At 36.0% G+C, this 16,577-nt stretch overlaps 4 protein-coding genes across 5 annotated transcripts; 1 reads left to right on the top strand and 3 right to left on the bottom strand.

Annotated features, from left to right (window-relative positions):
• Positions 1–894: 894 nt before the first annotated feature.
• On the bottom strand, positions 895–1,836 carry LOC18593343 (heavy metal-associated isoprenylated plant protein 47-like). Its single transcript, XM_018124619.2, has 3 exons — positions 1,765–1,836; positions 1,524–1,602; positions 895–1,443 (listed from the first exon to the last, which is right to left on the bottom strand). Exons 1-3 carry the CDS (start codon positions 1,819–1,821, stop codon positions 1,145–1,147), a joined length of 435 nt encoding a protein of 144 aa, XP_017980108.2. The 5' UTR covers positions 1,822–1,836; the 3' UTR covers positions 895–1,144.
• Positions 1,837–2,625: 789 nt separating this feature from the next.
• LOC18593341 (putative DUF21 domain-containing protein At3g13070, chloroplastic) lies at positions 2,626–10,441 on the bottom strand. Its single transcript, XM_018125163.2, has 14 exons — positions 9,628–10,441; positions 8,806–8,903; positions 8,620–8,713; positions 8,337–8,414; positions 8,039–8,142; positions 7,797–7,878; positions 7,024–7,163; positions 6,864–6,942; positions 6,689–6,752; positions 6,453–6,544; positions 5,897–5,962; positions 5,405–5,521; positions 4,957–5,136; positions 2,626–4,175 (listed from the first exon to the last, which is right to left on the bottom strand). Exons 1-14 carry the CDS (start codon positions 10,165–10,167, stop codon positions 3,921–3,923), a joined length of 1,989 nt encoding a protein of 662 aa, XP_017980652.2. The 5' UTR covers positions 10,168–10,441; the 3' UTR covers positions 2,626–3,920.
• On the top strand, positions 3,401–3,987 carry LOC148761375 (uncharacterized). Its single transcript, XM_088808121.1, has one exon. The coding sequence runs from the start codon at positions 3,401–3,403 to the stop codon at positions 3,767–3,769; it is 369 nt and encodes a 122-aa protein (XP_088664247.1). The 3' UTR covers positions 3,770–3,987.
• A 732-nt stretch (positions 10,442–11,173) lies between the features above and the next one.
• LOC18593339 (receptor-like protein 7) lies at positions 11,174–14,625 on the bottom strand. Of its 2 annotated transcripts, XM_018124759.2 has the most exons (2): positions 14,025–14,165; positions 11,176–13,858 (listed from the first exon to the last, which is right to left on the bottom strand). In XM_018124759.2, exon 2 carries the CDS (start codon positions 13,779–13,781, stop codon positions 11,526–11,528), a length of 2,256 nt encoding a protein of 751 aa, XP_017980248.2. In that variant the 5' UTR covers positions 13,782–13,858; positions 14,025–14,165; the 3' UTR covers positions 11,176–11,525. The 2 variants fall into 2 exon arrangements, with proteins under 2 accessions (XP_088664246.1, XP_017980248.2); XM_088808120.1 differs by having other exon boundaries at positions 11,174–14,625.
• Between the last annotated feature and the right edge of the window lie 1,952 nt (positions 14,626–16,577).

The raw sequence follows: 16,577 nt of genomic DNA, 5'->3' as shown, positions 1-16,577 counted from the left end.
AATTTTCCTGTATTTGGCGTTAGTGTATGTTATAAGTATCATTTTCCATGTACCTAAGCACCCAAATTCTCTGAATTCAGTATATTCAGGAAAGGAACAGACCCACATGCCTCCATGTCTTTGTTTTTTAGTGCCTGACAGGACAAAAACCTCTGTGTTTCTTTTCTGAAACTCATTGTTATTCTATATTGACTCTGAAGCTTTTTGGTATGGTATGAATTGACTGCACTCAACCGCCTCTCTGGGAAACAAATTTAAACCCCAATCATTTGCTTGAAATCCCATAATGAAAAGCTTCATCAGTTTGTTTATTTCGTGACAGGACTTAATAGTATGTCACGAGATTTCAACTGTTGTAACTATTCAGGAAAACAGGGTAATTACTCGTTGTGAGTTAATTTTTTGAACGATTTATTTGTTCAATTTGCTTTCGAAACAGATTCATGAAATCATATTCGTCTAAGGATAGTGGCATATTTCTTGTCTTAATTTTCACAGTTCTTAATCTAATAAATTGGCATCATCTGTACAAGTATTTCTCTCCTCTTTCTGTACAAGGACAATTTCCATGTGATGCAGCTGACATTGTTTGTACATAGACAGGTAGACACAAGTAATTACAGTAAGTTCCTTAAACTCTGTAGGCCATGCCATCATCAATGCAAGCTTACTTTTCCAAGTCAATCTGGCATCCTTCCCAATGTATGCATGTACTTGCAGAAGAAGGCATTGGATGGTTCATACCGTAACAAACTTGTTCCTGTTATTACTCATTGATTTATAGCGATGAAATCATGAAAAATGGGAAGAAAAATCTCATGGTAATATGGACTGAATGCTACTGGTATGGAAAATTTTAAACTTTTTGTTGTTTGGAGCCACAAGAACTGATGATTCTGATGATAAAAATGATCTTAATCTTAACAGACATCGATCTTATTCTCAATTGTTATGGTGGGTAAGGAAACTATGGTGAATACTTAAGATGAAACAAGTGAACATAGAAATCTGCAGGGGTCTCATCACCCGACAGAATCAAACCTGTTGAGTTACTGCTGTGAAGAAACAATGAGAAGTTGGAAGTAAGGATGAAGGCATGAGACCTTAAGGTGATGATGCCGTTTGGGGTCTGTCTATTCTATCATTACAATATAGTGCAAGGGCCTGGATTGGGCTCAGTGACCACTGCAAAATATTCCAGCTGAGGCTGTGGACAGCATACAACTAGAGTTGTGGGTGATTTTGGCTCTTTCTTCTCTCCATCATTTTTACCTGCATCTTTCTTCTCTTCCACCTTTTTGTCCTTCACTTCTTCCACCATCTCTAAGCTTGCATGGCAAAGCTTTTTTCTCAAGGACCAAGTCAAGCAGGCTGCATCAATCCCATCTCCAACTATCATCAGTTTATCTTTCTCTGGACCCTGCAATCCCACTGATATCACACCTACATGCCATTAAGAAAAAAATAAAAGAATTATTCCTTAATTTCGATTGTTGAAATTAATTGGTAGACTACAAACATACCATCTGCTGCAGCAGCAATCTTCAGGGCCTTGGTCCGGCATTTGTCACAGTGCATTGATACCTTGATAACAATCTTTTGCTGCAGCATCAAATGAAATCATGTTTCACATCCAAACAGGCAAAGAAATACGATTTCCATCCACTTGACCCGATTCATATTCCAACAATTTTGATATAACAACCCAGATTCTAATTTCAATTGAAACAATAGCAAGAAAGTAGCCAGAAATAAGCAGCTTACCTTCATATTCTCAAGGAATGATTGCTTTGTCCAGAAATATAGAGTGATAAGGTTCATTTTATAATGTTATCATCCAAGGACAAGAGCAATTAAACCAACAGGTCAGCACATGATTGAAACCAGTAATTCTCTTTCTGCTTTAATGAAGTTTACATTTAAAAGATGGTTCAGGCACAACTGCCTAGCAGACTTAAGCCAATTGAAATTACTTTTCTTTGCTATTGCCATCAATTACATGTGTTAAACAAAATGAGTGATCAGCAGCTAAAAATGGAACAATTTGACAGTAAACAGAAATGTTCATCATTTTTTTATATGAAATTTGACATATGATTATGAAATATTTATATAAGTTAAAGACTTTTACAGTGAAGTTGCCTTCCAACAAGGACTCAAAATCAGGACATTTACAGGCTCTTTGTCCAATTGCTGGAAAGCTGTTGGCCCAACAACCTTATAGTGCTAGATTTCCTAGTTAGTCCAACATGGCAAACAGGTTATTTTATTTATTCCTAAAGCATTAATTGTTCCTCCTCCTGATTTTGGGCAATTAATTTGTTAGCTTGAGGTAGTAATTCTTCACTTTGAGATTATTAATAGCCTGCTTTAGTTGGAACAATATGGCAAAACCTATGTTTTGATCACCATCTCCCAAGTTCCTTTTTTTTTTGTTAATATATTCTTAAACAATTTGAAACCCATGGTTTTGTGCATAGACCCTTATGCATAAGCCATGATTTTGTTAACAGATTATTGACATGGATTACACTGTTTGCCAACACTATCACCACTGATATTTGAGGTCTCAGACAAGAAGAAAGCTTCAAGGAAGTTGCACCACTCATTCCTCCATTTCAGCGATTTTGCTTGGCTAAAGCTAGATACTTTGCCAAAGTCCATGAGATATCTAGGATTGGGTAGGCTGCTTTTCAGCTTGCGCCCACTCTTCCAACAATTAAGTTCAAAGACAAAAGTGTTCGAACAAGAAGAGTCATAAAACGAATCCAATAACTACAGCTTTCTCCTTCCATGCCATTTCTATCCAACAACTTGATGACAAAACAGAATGTGGAAAGAGAGAGAGAGAGAGAGAGAGAGAGAGAGAGAGAGAGAGGGAGTCCAAAATATATTCCCTGTTCCAACTCTTGTCCTGCTTCGACATCCTCAATCTCCATTCTCTTTTTGCTCTCCACAAAAGTGAAAAGGGAATGTTGAAAGGTGAACAATATAAGATCCCACCAAATCCCCCACCAAAAAAGGGGCACCCTCTTCTCGAAAGGCCAATAGCGCTTGGCAACAAGCCGACAAAGCATCAACCATCCTTTTATTCTGCAAAAGAAACCATTCCAAATGCTACATTCCACCCCAATTTGGATTTTATTTCCGACCCTTTCCTCCCTATCATGTACTTTTACCTCAACACATTGCCACATAACTCTGCCTCCTTGGATTTTGTATCTCAGCTGCCGATTCTACCTTTTTCTTTTACATCATTGAGAATCAAATTAAAGGGCTTACATTGAAATATATCATTGATTTCAAAGCTTACCAATATCCTATATATAGGAATATAACAACCTCAGACCACGTTATAGGCCATTCTTCCAAGTACCATAGACAGGCACCAGTTCATTTTATGATGGGTAGGCAGAGTAACCCAGCTGTTCATTCATCCATCGCCCTCTTGCAAGAGAGGTTCAAACAGTTGCAGAGAGTTAAGGAAATGAGGCAGGAGAGAGAGGTCTTACGGCTGCTCTCTGAAGCAGAGCGGATCAATCCAGCTACACCTTACGAGGTATCCCAAACGTTTTTCCATTCTGAATTGATCCTTCAGTCAAGAAGACCTCTCCAAGTATCTCTCTACAGGGAATCTAGCATGCAGAGCATGCATACTCAGCAACAGGTTATCGAGACTCCGGTTTTGTCAAATTTACAGCCAAGAGTTACTGCCATTCATGCATCTACCTTTAACGATTCAGATGTTGACACCTCACTTCATCTCTGAAACAATTGTACAATGGTAGTCTATCTCATATTCTTGTTTCTTTCTTCCGTTTTTCTAGTCTTATACCTCTTCTTATGGAGCTGTAAGAAATTGGGAGGTGAAAAAAGGGGGAGTTCAGGGGGGAAAAGAGAGAACAAATATTGTAATGTAACTACTGTTCACTGGGACTCTCATTATCCTCTTTATAATCAGAAATTACATAGTAATCGGAGAGATCATCCTCTTGCCTCTTTTCAAGTGTATCTTCATCATGGTTACCATTATTCGAGTCTTCTTCACTGCTCCATTTCTTCTTCATTAATTTTGGAATCATCGGAGTTACTGCTGTGGCATCTAATAGTGCTTCCTCATTGTTTATCCGTTCAAACCGAACAGCACTCACTTTTCGAGCATTTCCTGCTAATATCTGCATCAAAGACAAGTTGCCCGCATTAATGTGTTAGTCATATAGTTGATCAAGTTTTGGCCTCATCTTATGTTCGTCAGATTGATGAAATATTTGCAGGAAGATCCATTAAAATTTGAATCCTAAGAAAACTCAGACAGAAAAGCTGTCTTTATGTAACAAACTTAAGTTAGCCTTTGAAAAGAAAATACGAATGCAAGGAACTCTTGCATTAGTAAAATACAGCATTCAATTGGCTGTCATGTGCAGCAGCAGTAATTTGAAAAAGAGATGCCACGGTGAGTGCTTAGTGTTGTTTCCTTCCTAGTGGTTTTAGTGAATTTCATCTGGTGCTTACTCCTTTATGTAACATATGTTTTATGACCATTTTCTCAAAGGTGTAGAATTCTTTTCATTTTGGTCAAGTATAACATTCAGTCTCATAATATTTCATAAGAATATCAACATTTGAGTGATTTCACTGGAAAAAACAGGAGATGGATCACTTCACTGTAGCCATTACGGTAGAAGACCCTGATGTAAAAGGATAATATCATAGTGACCAAAGTTCATTATAATTCCAATAACTAAATGTTTGACACTTCAAATGTTGAATACTTGGTTCAGAGATTCTAATTCATCCATAATCCAGATGTCATAAATCCTAAACTGCTTTCATTCAGTATGTGTCGGACTACACTCCCTAAATAGTGACATTATAAAGCACTCAGATAAATATTACATTATTCAACACCAACGTTATGCAATATAATTGCATATGGCAAAAAGGTTTGAACCATACCTCAAGTTTATAAATTTGATGCCTGTCCTTCAAATCTTGACGATCAGATCCAGCTTCGGAATTCTCATCATCTTCTTCTTGATTTTCCTTTTCAAGGACTACCTTAATACTCTCACCCGTCCTCGGGATATATCCAAATGCCTCGCATACAAAACCTGACACTGTCTCATATTGATGTTCCTATAAAACAGCAAAAGAAAAAAAAATGTTGACAATACCTGTATAATTGACAAACAGACACTTTATATGTGGATCCAGTTCTTCATACTGTGAGGTAAGGTCCAATTGATAGTTCTCTCTAGTATAGATATTAACAAAGGACACTCTATTTTAACACCTGAATGCATATTCATGAACATTTCAACTATACATGCAGAAACTTGCAAGTACAACGAAAACTTATATTGAGGGCTTATATCAATAACACTGAGTAATACAAGTAACATACCTCAGGCATTTTGATATTTAGATCTTCAGAAAGTTGATCGATAGATGTGTTAGCATCAACGTCAAAGATTCCCTCTGCTCGCATAACAATATAGCCAGTTTTCTTCTGGATTTCCTCCTGTTATAGCAGGCAAAAATAAAAATAATTAAGACCACAGAAACTTGAAAATAAAGTTCACAGCTATTAAGGTCTACACATCTATTGATAGCATAATCATGACATAGTATTACTTGATCCTCATTCGGTCACCAAATCTTACAAAAGTGAAGACATGCAATGCTAACATACTTATAATGATGATCAAAAACCCAGAAAATAGATAAGAGATTGAAGGGTAAACATAAGAACCAGTAAAATCTAAATAATTAGGAATAAAGTCTATGGTGTAATGAAAAGCAGCATTTTGACTAAACCTAAATAATTAGGAATATGAAGTCTGAAGCAGAAGAACTATGTCATTGATAAAGTCATCAAAGATGTAGTAAGCCTTACTTTTGAATCATTTTCGTCAAAAATTTCACCAACAATCTCCTCAACCACATCTTCTAAGGTAACTATCTGTTCCAACATTAAAACAATGAGATAAAAGAACATAGAGTGGGTGATTGAAAAAATATATATATATTTTTTTTTTGGGGGCGGGGGGGTGGGGTTGGAATATAAGTGCATATCAGTTGTTGTCTCTCGGGTTTGCTAAGACTTCACTCTCGACAAATTTGTAACAAGAGATGAAGGGATTTTGGAATATTTGACAGCTCATTCAACTTTCAACTGCAGGCAAACTTTTCCGTGTTCAATCCCATATTAATGTTGTATGCCAAATCAGTTAAAGTTATGCCATACAAATCAATGATGCTGTTTTAAGCGGGCATAGAAACATGCTATCAACTATGCTATGGGAGTGCTTCCACATAACACCTTAAATCCACGAAAAGTGCATTTAAAAAAAAATAAATCCATCTCACTTTGAGGCTCTTTGACAGGTAAAAAATCATTTAAGAATATAAATCTAAGTTCAATATCATTCTGAATTAAGCATAGCACATACTCCAACAGTTCCACCATATTCATTAAGAACAACAGCCATGTGAACCTTCCTGATGCGAAACTCTCTAAGAAGATTCCAGACTGACATTGAATCTACAATGAACATGTTAACAATGGTTATAAACTGAAGTAACAGCTGCCATTTGGCCTAATGAATACTGAGATAGAAAGGTAAAATTCAGCCACACATTAACTCAAAGCATGAAATCAACCGAAGAAGATAAGTTTAAAACTTACCAGGCACAAAGTATGCAGGTTTGTGAGCCATATCTCCCACAGTAGTACTTTCTAGCAGTTCACCCTTCAAAATCAAATAGATTATAATTCTGCACACTATGATATTGTTGCATACATTAATAAGCAAAGTCTTACAGATGATAGGAAACAACACCGAGAGTAGAAAATGTCTGACCTTTGGAACATAATCTAGTAGATCCATAGCATATGCAATACCCACTATATTGTCAACACGCTGCTCAAAAACAGGCACCCTGCAAACATGTCAACAAATTTCTTAGCATGTCAATTTAAGGAAAAAAGAACCTAAGAGATGAATTACTAAGATTATCTACCTTGAATATTGATGAGTCAACCACAGATTGTGGAACTCAACAAGAGTTGAGCTTGCATCAATTGCAACCACATCAACAAGAGGTGTCATCACCTCTCTAACATGAGTATCTTTTATCTCTAACACATTTTCAATCATATCCTGCGAAGGATTCCAACAATAAGAGCAGCAGAACCATAGACAAAGAAAGAGGAAGTGATTCAATTGGATTTATGCCAATAGTAAAGTATAAACATGGACAATAGGGAGCAATCACAAGAGGATGCCTGGACATTGGCATTGTACCAGATAGCTAAGCCTGAGCTATTGGGGTAAATAACATAATCATTGTGAGCTTTGGCTTAATAGAGAAGGGGTTTTAAGAATCTATTTTGGCATAAAACTAGTTGTTTACCATATGCCATGAAGGATCTACTGCTTCTCGAATCATTTCATCTTTAGGCACCTCAATGAAGTCAAATTTTTGTTTATGGCTACCAGTTATTTCTCCTTAATGTCTTCTCTTTAATCCATCAAGAAAACTTATCTGAAAACCCCTTAGTAGGGTCAGAGCATGCAGGTGGGCTACACACAACATACACATGTACAAACATACAAAAAGGGGAAGCAATGAAGAAATTTTCAATTTGGGTGCATATGGAGCACACTGCTCTAGGGCTATAGAACAGAAGGTAATAGAAAATTTACACCGCATATCAAATATTATGTGTTAATCAAATGCTCAATCGGTGTTATAACATATGAACTTATGACATATGTGATATATATGGTTACCTGCTCCTCCTCCTCTATTGCTCCACTCAACTCTGCCCCTCGTAACATTAGCTTCAATTCATCTTCAGTAACATAAGGTTCGCTAAAATAAAGACACAAGGCATTGAGGCATTCAAAAAGCATATAATAGAATGATGGCATATGTTGAAAATTTGACAAACCATTGGAAACAAACAAAACTGAAAATGCATGATGACTTAGAAGCTCCAGACAGATTAAATATAGGTGATTATTTTCTTCACCTTTTTCCTTTTAGACCAAGAATTTTGAGCATTCCCATTGAGAGATATGTGACAACTCTTCCTACTGGATATAGTATTACAGAAAGCCATGCCACTGGCCTGACCTACAAACATTGCAACCACAATTAGTTAGCCAATTTGGAAATGGTAATGATAACTTTGCCAAAGTCCCAAGAGAGCCATGAAGCATATAGCATGAAACATAGGGAAAAAGAAAAACTATGCAGTTTTAACACACATCTGGCTGACAGTGAAATTTGAAGACCCAAATGACTGGGGAAGAAAAGAATAAACTTACCACAAATCTGGCAACTTCTGTGGGATTGTGAACAGCTATACTCTTTGGAGTGATCTCAGTGAGAAGCAATATAGCAACCTAGCACCATTCTAGAAAAGTTAACTGGTTTTCATATTTATTACATGAAGTAGGTCTGTATTCATGTCCAGACCTACCACAAATTAACTGATTAATTGTTTTACTAACTTAATATAAATTCATTATATGAGCAAGACACAAATAAGTGCAGGCATGCTACACACACCCCCCAAAACAAATCAAAGAACAGGATATTGACACATACGGTCATTACTCCAGTTGCCGCACTAACACCAGCTTCCCCAAATATTGCCGTTGCGGCATCTGTGACTAGGGCAGTTGCTCCAATATTGACCACACTGAGAACAGAAATAGAATCTACGATAAGAAATACTTTCAAGCTTAATCTAAAAAAAATGGAACTGGAATATATCAAGGTAATGAGAAGTACGTGGTGCCAATAAGAATGGTTGTGAGAAATCGAGTTACATCACTACGAAGCATTTTGAAGACACCATCTTCAGACTCTTTTTCAGCCAGCTCACGTACCTAACACAGGTTAACATCAAATGAAAAACGGATTTCAAGAAAACTTGTGTCAGATATTTCTACTTCAACCTTCTCTAACTTAAAAGTTAAAGTGCAATCTATACTTCAAAAGATTTGTTTTTCCCTTTACCAAAATGCAATACTAAATAACTAGTGTAGAATTAGGGTTTAATGGTTGAAATAATACACAATTCATGATGTTGTTATCTATGGCTTATCCTATAAGTTGCTTGTCTTTCTCTACTCTCTCTCTCTGTCTCTCTGTTTTCTCTCACTTTCTTCTCCCTTTTCACTCTAATGTGTTTGTACATTCTATCTTTTCTCCTCCATGATATTTCTCCTCTTGTGTGCACCACTAACAATTTGTTTCCTTTTTATAAGTTACTATGATTGAGCTCACATCCATAAGAAATTATATGTTCAAATGCAATCCACCATAAACTAATAATACAGCATCGAATTTATACTGAAAGTTAACATGGCGAATCAAAATTAAACTTGTATTAATTCAAGCCAATATATCAACTCACCAAAGAAATTTGCACAACAATCAAGAAAAAGAGAATATTCCAAAGACTGCATTATAAATTGACCAAAGCAACTACATTCTTTCCAATTTGCAACAATCTGTATACTTGCTTTCTGATTTCCATCATTGAGCGACCAAAAACATGCATTCAATAAGTATAAAAGCTATCCAGTTCTGGGTCAAAGAAATCAATACCTTCCAAGGCCATAATGTAGTTATAGCAGTCTCTGCCATTGAGAAGAAGGCAGACAGGCCCAGAAGCGCTGTCAAAACCACACCTTGCTCCTTGAATACTTTAAGAAGCATAGATAACTTAGGCCAAGCATTCCTCAACAACAATATGCACTGCCCAATCACCCCATACCCAGCATCAACCACTCCCTCGACAGCAAACACTCGTTTACAACCAAAGACGAATACACTGCAAACCATTACTACCAAAATCCCCCTTTTCACCAAAATCAGATTCTGATTATTTCCCACATCTTCATTGCCTTCACCTAACAATCCCAGACGTGCTTGACTTCCAAAAATACCATTTTTTCGCAATCCAAAGGCTTTGAAAACCTCGGGATTGGGAAAGCTGGAGATAATAGAAGCTGGGTAGTGATTAGTTTTGGATAAAAACTTTGATGGGTACTTCAAATTTTGATTAAAAAACATGAGAGACGAGCACTTTCTTGAAGAAAAGAAAGTGGGTTGGGTGAGAATTGAGGATTCAAGTGCCATTCTCATCAACAAGAATAATTCAATAATCTACAAAAAAATAAGGAGAGAAAAAAGATTGAAACTTGTTTAAACAAAATATGGAAAAAGGAGAAAGAGAAAAAGAAGGGAGTTTCAGGTTTTATTGGGATGAAGAGAATTCCCATGGAAGGGTGGTCTCTTCATTACTTCAAGAGGGGCTTTTGAGAGAAGTCGAGTTGGTGAAGGAAAGATTTTGCTCGCTGCAAGTGGGAAGTGAGAGAAGCAGAAATGACAAAACATTCCCCATTGATTTTAGAATTACAATTCTCTCCTTATACTAAAGTTCTTAGAGGTAGCCGTCTCTACCCTGAACTGAGAAAAGAAAAGACTTGAATTTGGCATTACAAAAACACCAATCCAACCGAATACTATCAGAAGGCTAAATTATGAATAAAATTTGAAAAGAACAAGTCTTTTATTATGAACAACTGAAATTATAGGAAAGTTTTGGCTCCATTGGTAATGGCCAGTTAGTGTTCTTCTCAACATGGTCCAAGGTTAAGCCAAGTTGGCAACTGGATAGTTTAAGCACATGGAGTTTACTAAGCAAAGCTCAGTTCCTCTACATATATATATAAGCAAAATCTTTGATTCAGCAAAGTAAAGCAAAATTTGCTTGTGATGAAGCAATTGGCAGCCCAGATGACTTTAGCAAGTGACATCGATTTCTTCTTTTTCCTTGCTTAACTCGATTAAGAAGGTAACCAAGTGTTAGGTATTAAAACATTGACTATCGGATGCTGTCAAGTTCTTCTGCTTGCCTATCGTACTATGTGAAAGGGCAAAATTTGAGAGAAATTAAAAGCTTCCATTGCTCCAGTTTTAATCATAGGATTCAATGTTATCCTTCCTAATTGCTGCCTTCAAGCATTAAAAAAAAAATTATTAAGCACGGTGAATTCAATTAAAATTTCATGTCAACATCTGTAAAAGGAATAGAAAATCCAACATTAAATTCCAATAACATCAATAACAGGCTTACAATTTCATTAGTATGAAAGAAAATTTATTCTAGGATGAGAAAAACAAAGTCTGCAACAACTATCTTTACTTTTTTTGAAAAATAGAATTCATTATCAACCAGGAATCAGCACTGGTGAACAAAACAGAAGAGAACAAGCATTTGGATGGCTATGAGCAACAGCCAAGCAACATAACAGACCAAAAACAGGGCATCCCTGTAACAAACAACCTGAAAACATGATACAACCCCTGGAAGAGAAGACAGGGCGCAAGACAAAACAAAACACAGCCAAGAAACGAAAATCAAACTGAACATAAAACGAACAACAAAAAGGAACACAAGCCATTCTATCCACCAGCAACGATGAGGGCTTCTTACTAATTTACAAATTCCTTCGTCCTCTGAGATATCTCTTCAATTTGTAGCTTGCTTCTTCAACCATCCTCACAAGCCAGTTAGGTCTTCCAAGTGTTAACATGATATATGCTGCAGATATTCCCAACACTAATCCACTTCCAAAACCCATGAATGTCACTTTCCACTCAAATCCAGAGTCAGGATCTGCTTCCTCATGAAAAATGGGTGCCTCAATGTTGTCACAGCTCTTTGATAATGGAAACCCACATAGTCCCAAGTTATTAGCATAGGAATCATTGCCAAAGGTATTGAATTGGTTTCCTAGAGGTATAGGTCCAACCAACTGATTTTGTGAAAGGTTTAACACTTCAAGAGAAACCAAACTAGTCAATTGTGTCGGAATCTTCCCAACAAGCTTGTTTGAAGAGAGATCTAGTGACTCAAGTGCTGTCAAATTCCCCATTGATGTGGGGATACAACCATTGAGGTTATTATGAGAAAGGTTAAGCTGTTTGAGTGAGTCAAGCTCTCCAATAACCTCTGGAATCTCACCGTGAAACTCATTATTTGAGAGATCAATGATCATTAACTTGATGAAAATTTTCACCAATTCAATCTCTACTCCTTTTATTCTAATTCCAATAGAATAGCTATAGCCACCAGATCCATGCCCGCCAATGTATGACCCTATTACACTTTCATCTTCTGTGAGATTTGCCATGGCCTTGAAATTTTTTATATATTTAACAGGAAGGGGACCAGTAAAGTAATTATTTGAGAGGTCAAAAATTTGGATTTTGGAGAAAGAATGACTGGACCTAGCTCCATGAATGGAACCATGGAATTTGTTCGATCGTAACACAAGAACTTGTAGCTGTGCAAGACCTCCCAACCAATGAGGAAATGTATCATTGATCTTGTTGTTACCAAGATCTAGCATTTTCAAACCTCTACAGTTAATGATGGATCGTGTTAAGGGCCCTTCTAATTGATTGCCATGTAAGTTGAGACAACTCAAATCGCATTCCTTCATAAAAGTTGGAGGAATGATTCCACGAAACTTGTTCATCTCCAATTTCAACACTGAGAGGCTTTTGCTCAAATTTCCAAAACATTGTGGAATTATTCCACTCAAGTTGTTGTGAGACAAGTCAAGAACTCTAAGAGAACTCACATTGCATATTAGAGAAGAAATCTCTCCACTCAAACTATTATTTGAGATAGAAAAGAATCTTATTGTTGAAGGTGGAATTGGAACATTTCCTTGAATCAAATTGGAACTAAGGTCCAGAATATGAATTTTCTTCCATGGGAGTGGCTCAAAATCTATCAAAGAGTTGTGAGATAGATTCAAAGTCCACAAAGATTCCTTCCCCATATCCAACATCCACTTGGGAACCTTGCCATAAATTTTATTGTTGAAAAGATGTAAATGTTGCAAACTTTTTGAGCCTTTTAAAAATTGGGGAAATTCTTTGACATTGCAAGAAGACAAGTGTAAAGATTGAAGATTGGGCAATGTATAATTAGCACTAGTACCATTTGAGCTTAAGGATAAACTGTTATAAGAAAGATCAAGGTGTTGGAGATTTTGGAGTTTCGAGAACATGTCAAACTCTACAATACCACTTAGATTATTTGATGATAAGTCAAGAATAGTAAGGTTCACAAATTGGAATATTGAAGATGGAATAGGACCTGTGAGTTTGTTATTCCTTAAAAAGATCTCTTCTAGTGATTTGTATTTAAATTCCTTGACATCACCATTGAGTTGGTTATTCCTGACAGCTATGTACTTCAATGTGGAAGCTGTATACAACCATGAGGGAAGAGTTCCATTGAGTAAATTAAAAGACAAATCTAGAGAGATTAGATTAGGAAAGGCAGCTACCTCATCAGGAATGGAACCTTCTAGTTGATTATAAGAAATGTCTAATAATTCAAGTTGTCTTAGGTTTGTAAGTGAGGATGGAATTTGTCCACTAAAATAGTTGGACGTCAAATCTAAATAATTGAGTTGTGAGAGGTTTCCCAATGATATCGGAATTGATCCTGATAAGTCGGATAATTGAAGATTTAAATACTCCAACGACAGTAGATTCCCAATTGAGTTGTCCAATCCTCCTGAGAAAGATGAGCCTGATGCATCCAAATGCTCCAAAGATGATAAATTCATGATAGTCATAGGCAACCCTCCAGGAAAAGAAGTCCCACATAAATCCAAATATTTCAAAGATTGTAAATTGCCGATCGAATCTATCGATTCTGTTGAGAAGGACATTCCTGATAGATCTAAAAGTTGAAGATTGATGCTCCGGTTCACCTTTGGAAAATAGAGAGCAAGGTTTTCGTTGTATCCTAAATAGAGCGACTTGAGGTTAGACAGGAGAAAAATGTTTCTTGGAAATTTTCCTCGCAAATCACAATCCTCAAGATTAAGGGCCCTTAGAGATGAGGATAGATTGGTCAAGACATTAGGATTAATAGAAGACATATTGATATCACCAAGAAAAAGTTGTCTCACCTCTGTTAGGTTCTCAACGAGTCCTTCCAAAGTATGTTTGTCAATTGTTTGATAATAATTCTGAGAGAGATCAAGTGAAACCAATTTTGACAAGTGGGAGATTTGGGATGGGACTTCACCTGCAAAGCATGATCGAGAGAGGTTGAGATACACTAGACTTGCAAACCCACCAAACGTAGATGACATCTTGGAAGAGTTAAAATCGTTGGAGGCTAGGTTGAGTTTCTGCAAGTGTGGAAGATGGAAGAGACTACTATTGGAGGGGATGCTGCCATAGAGCTGACTGCAACTCAAGTCAAGGCCAATAACTTGACCTTTGATGTTATCACAAGTGACCCCATCCCATGAGCAGCAATCTGAACCCTCCTTCCATGAATTTGTCTTAGGATAAGATTCATCGCATTCCCCAGATGAATATTCATCGATGGAAAAAGAGGTCTTGAATTGGATCAATGCAGCAGCTTCTTCAGGAGAGCACAACTGTGTAATTGAAGAAGAAGAAGATGAAAGATTAGCTTGAAAAATCAGGAGGAACAAAAGGAGGTGGAGGAGTTGAAAGGCTTTGAGTAAGCACCACATGTTTATTAACAAGAGAAATTGAATATTAATGGCATGATATGAATGGTGGGAAGGCAAAGATGAGTATTTATAAGCTGCCTAGTCAAGAGGTGCCAAATCCAAGTTCATAATTTTGTTTCCTCAGGTTTCTTGGAAGTTCATAATTGATGATGTGTCAAATCGAGGAAAATGTTACGGTGGTCACGTGGAGAGCTTTTATGTCGACCAACCTGGTCCAAAAGCAATACTCAATATGTTTTTGACATGGAACATGTACCAATTGCATAATCTCTATGTTTTGTATTATTCTTTCCTTTTCTCTTTTTGTGTTTTTCAACAAAAGCAATTATGTCAGCCTCAATCACCAAGAAATAACAAATTTGGTTCATTAAGAAGTATTACTTCTTTGATGTCTCTTAACTTAAGCTTCATCTGCTCCCTGATATCTAAAAAATAAAGAATATTAACAATTTCAAATAAATTAATGGGAAACAGCTCAATGGTACTCATTATTGTTTTAGCCTTGTATTGTTTGTTACTTAGCTGGAAAATAGTTAATTTTCTCATATCATTCTCTAAATTCTCTGTGATATAGTGCACTAAGTAACCTATGGGAGAACTCAACCATCTAATCAGATTCAAGGAGAGTGAAGACACATGTTGTGGAACTATCTATATCTCAAGGTTTTGATTGTGTTTGAATTTCCACATTCATTGAACAACCGTCTACTGTTATTTAATGCCAACACCACTATTTTCATAACCAAAGCCATCTATGAATGAATCAACATTTCCTTAAGACTCTGAAGGTCGTGTTTCTGGTGCCCTATCACTGCCACTTTTCTTTGACAATGGCAGACCACACAAACCCAAGTTTACGTTATATGAATTAAATTAGTTTCGTTTAATGACTTGTTTTTCTTATTAAAAGAAACAAAAAGTTTATGCTTCAAAAGTGCACCCACTGAAACATTGCACAAGTATCCACGAAAGTGCAAGAAGAGATAAGCAGGAAGACGATCTGGAGTCGCTTCTTTGCAACATTAACGAAGCTACCTAAAAGCAAATGGGGTTAAGTGATGATCTACAAATTTAAAGGCAACCATCAGCAAGGAATGACAAAAGTAGTCTGCTGCTAATTAATTCCAAGTAACACTTGAAAGATAAAATACCAAAAATTTGGTTCATTGGCCAAAGTGGGTGATGTTATGCAAAAAAAGAGAATATCTTAATAGGTATGGGAATTGAGCCCAACAATAATAATCAACTTGAAATTTGTATTCGAGATTTTTGTTATATTCATTTTCTAAAGATATTGTAAATTAATTTAAAAAATTCTTATGACTACTTTAATAAAAGTATAAAAATCAGAACATTTTTCTAAATTTTCATATCAAATTAAAATAAAAATTAAGTTTGACTCCATTTTGTTAAATTTCTAATAAAGAATAATAAGAAAAAATAAGAATCCATAATCTAATACGCAGATTAAAGGGGAATAGAGCAATTGTGTATCACTTTTTGCTATTCTCATGTGAAATACGTGACATGAAAAGTTCTATATGACCACTATTTCTAAAATAAACATTTTGAAAAGGTTTTCTGTCTTCCTCTCTTTCATTCTTCTTTTCTTAATTAAAACACGCATTAATTTTGACTTTATTCATTCATTCTTTATAATTGTAAGTTTTCTTTTAACTCAGAGAAGAAAAAAAAGAAAAAAAAATAATAAATAGATCAATAATCTAAAAGTGCAGCAATGATAAAATTTCCTCCAACAGGGCCAATTTTGCGTTATGTTTTATACCATGTACTTCTAGTTTCAATTGTGCTTTAATTTTTACTTCTCTGATGTCTCCTAACTTAAGCTTCATCTGCTTCCATGTTGATATGATATCTAATTAAGACCAAATTATTCACAGATAAGTGTTAGCAATATCAAATAAACGAATGAGAAACACCTCAATTATTGTTTGTCTTCCATTTTCTGCTACT

Source organism: Theobroma cacao, chromosome 7 (assembly GCF_053813885.1).
Source record: "Theobroma cacao isolate CCN51 chromosome 7, ASM5381388v1, whole genome shotgun sequence".
NCBI classification, from domain to species: Eukaryota; Viridiplantae; Streptophyta; class Magnoliopsida; order Malvales; family Malvaceae; genus Theobroma; species Theobroma cacao.
This window is presented reverse-complemented; position numbering and strand designations above follow the sequence as displayed.

Coding starts and splice junctions, on each gene's coding strand:
- LOC18593343 (XM_018124619.2), bottom strand. CDS start 1,821: ATGAACCTTATCACTCTATATTTCTGGACAAAGCAATCATTCCTTGAG. Junction 1,603..1,764: donor CATTCCTTGAGAATATGAAG/GTAAGCTGCTTA, acceptor TTGATGCTGCAG/CAAAAGATTGTTATCAAGGT. Junction 1,444..1,523: donor GATTGCTGCTGCAGCAGATG/GTATGTTTGTAG, acceptor AATGGCATGTAG/GTGTGATATCAGTGGGATTG.
- LOC148761375 (XM_088808121.1), top strand. CDS start 3,401: ATGATGGGTAGGCAGAGTAACCCAGCTGTTCATTCATCCATCGCCCTC.
- LOC18593341 (XM_018125163.2), bottom strand. CDS start 10,167: ATGAGAATGGCACTTGAATCCTCAATTCTCACCCAACCCACTTTCTTT. Junction 6,943..7,023: donor TTGACTCATCAATATTCAAG/GTAGATAATCTT, acceptor ACATGTTTGCAG/GGTGCCTGTTTTTGAGCAGC. Junction 5,522..5,896: donor TTGACGAAAATGATTCAAAA/GTAAGGCTTACT, acceptor CTGCTATAACAG/GAGGAAATCCAGAAGAAAAC.
- LOC18593339 (XM_088808120.1), bottom strand. CDS start 14,603: ATGTGGTGCTTACTCAAAGCCTTTCAACTCCTCCACCTCCTTTTGTTC.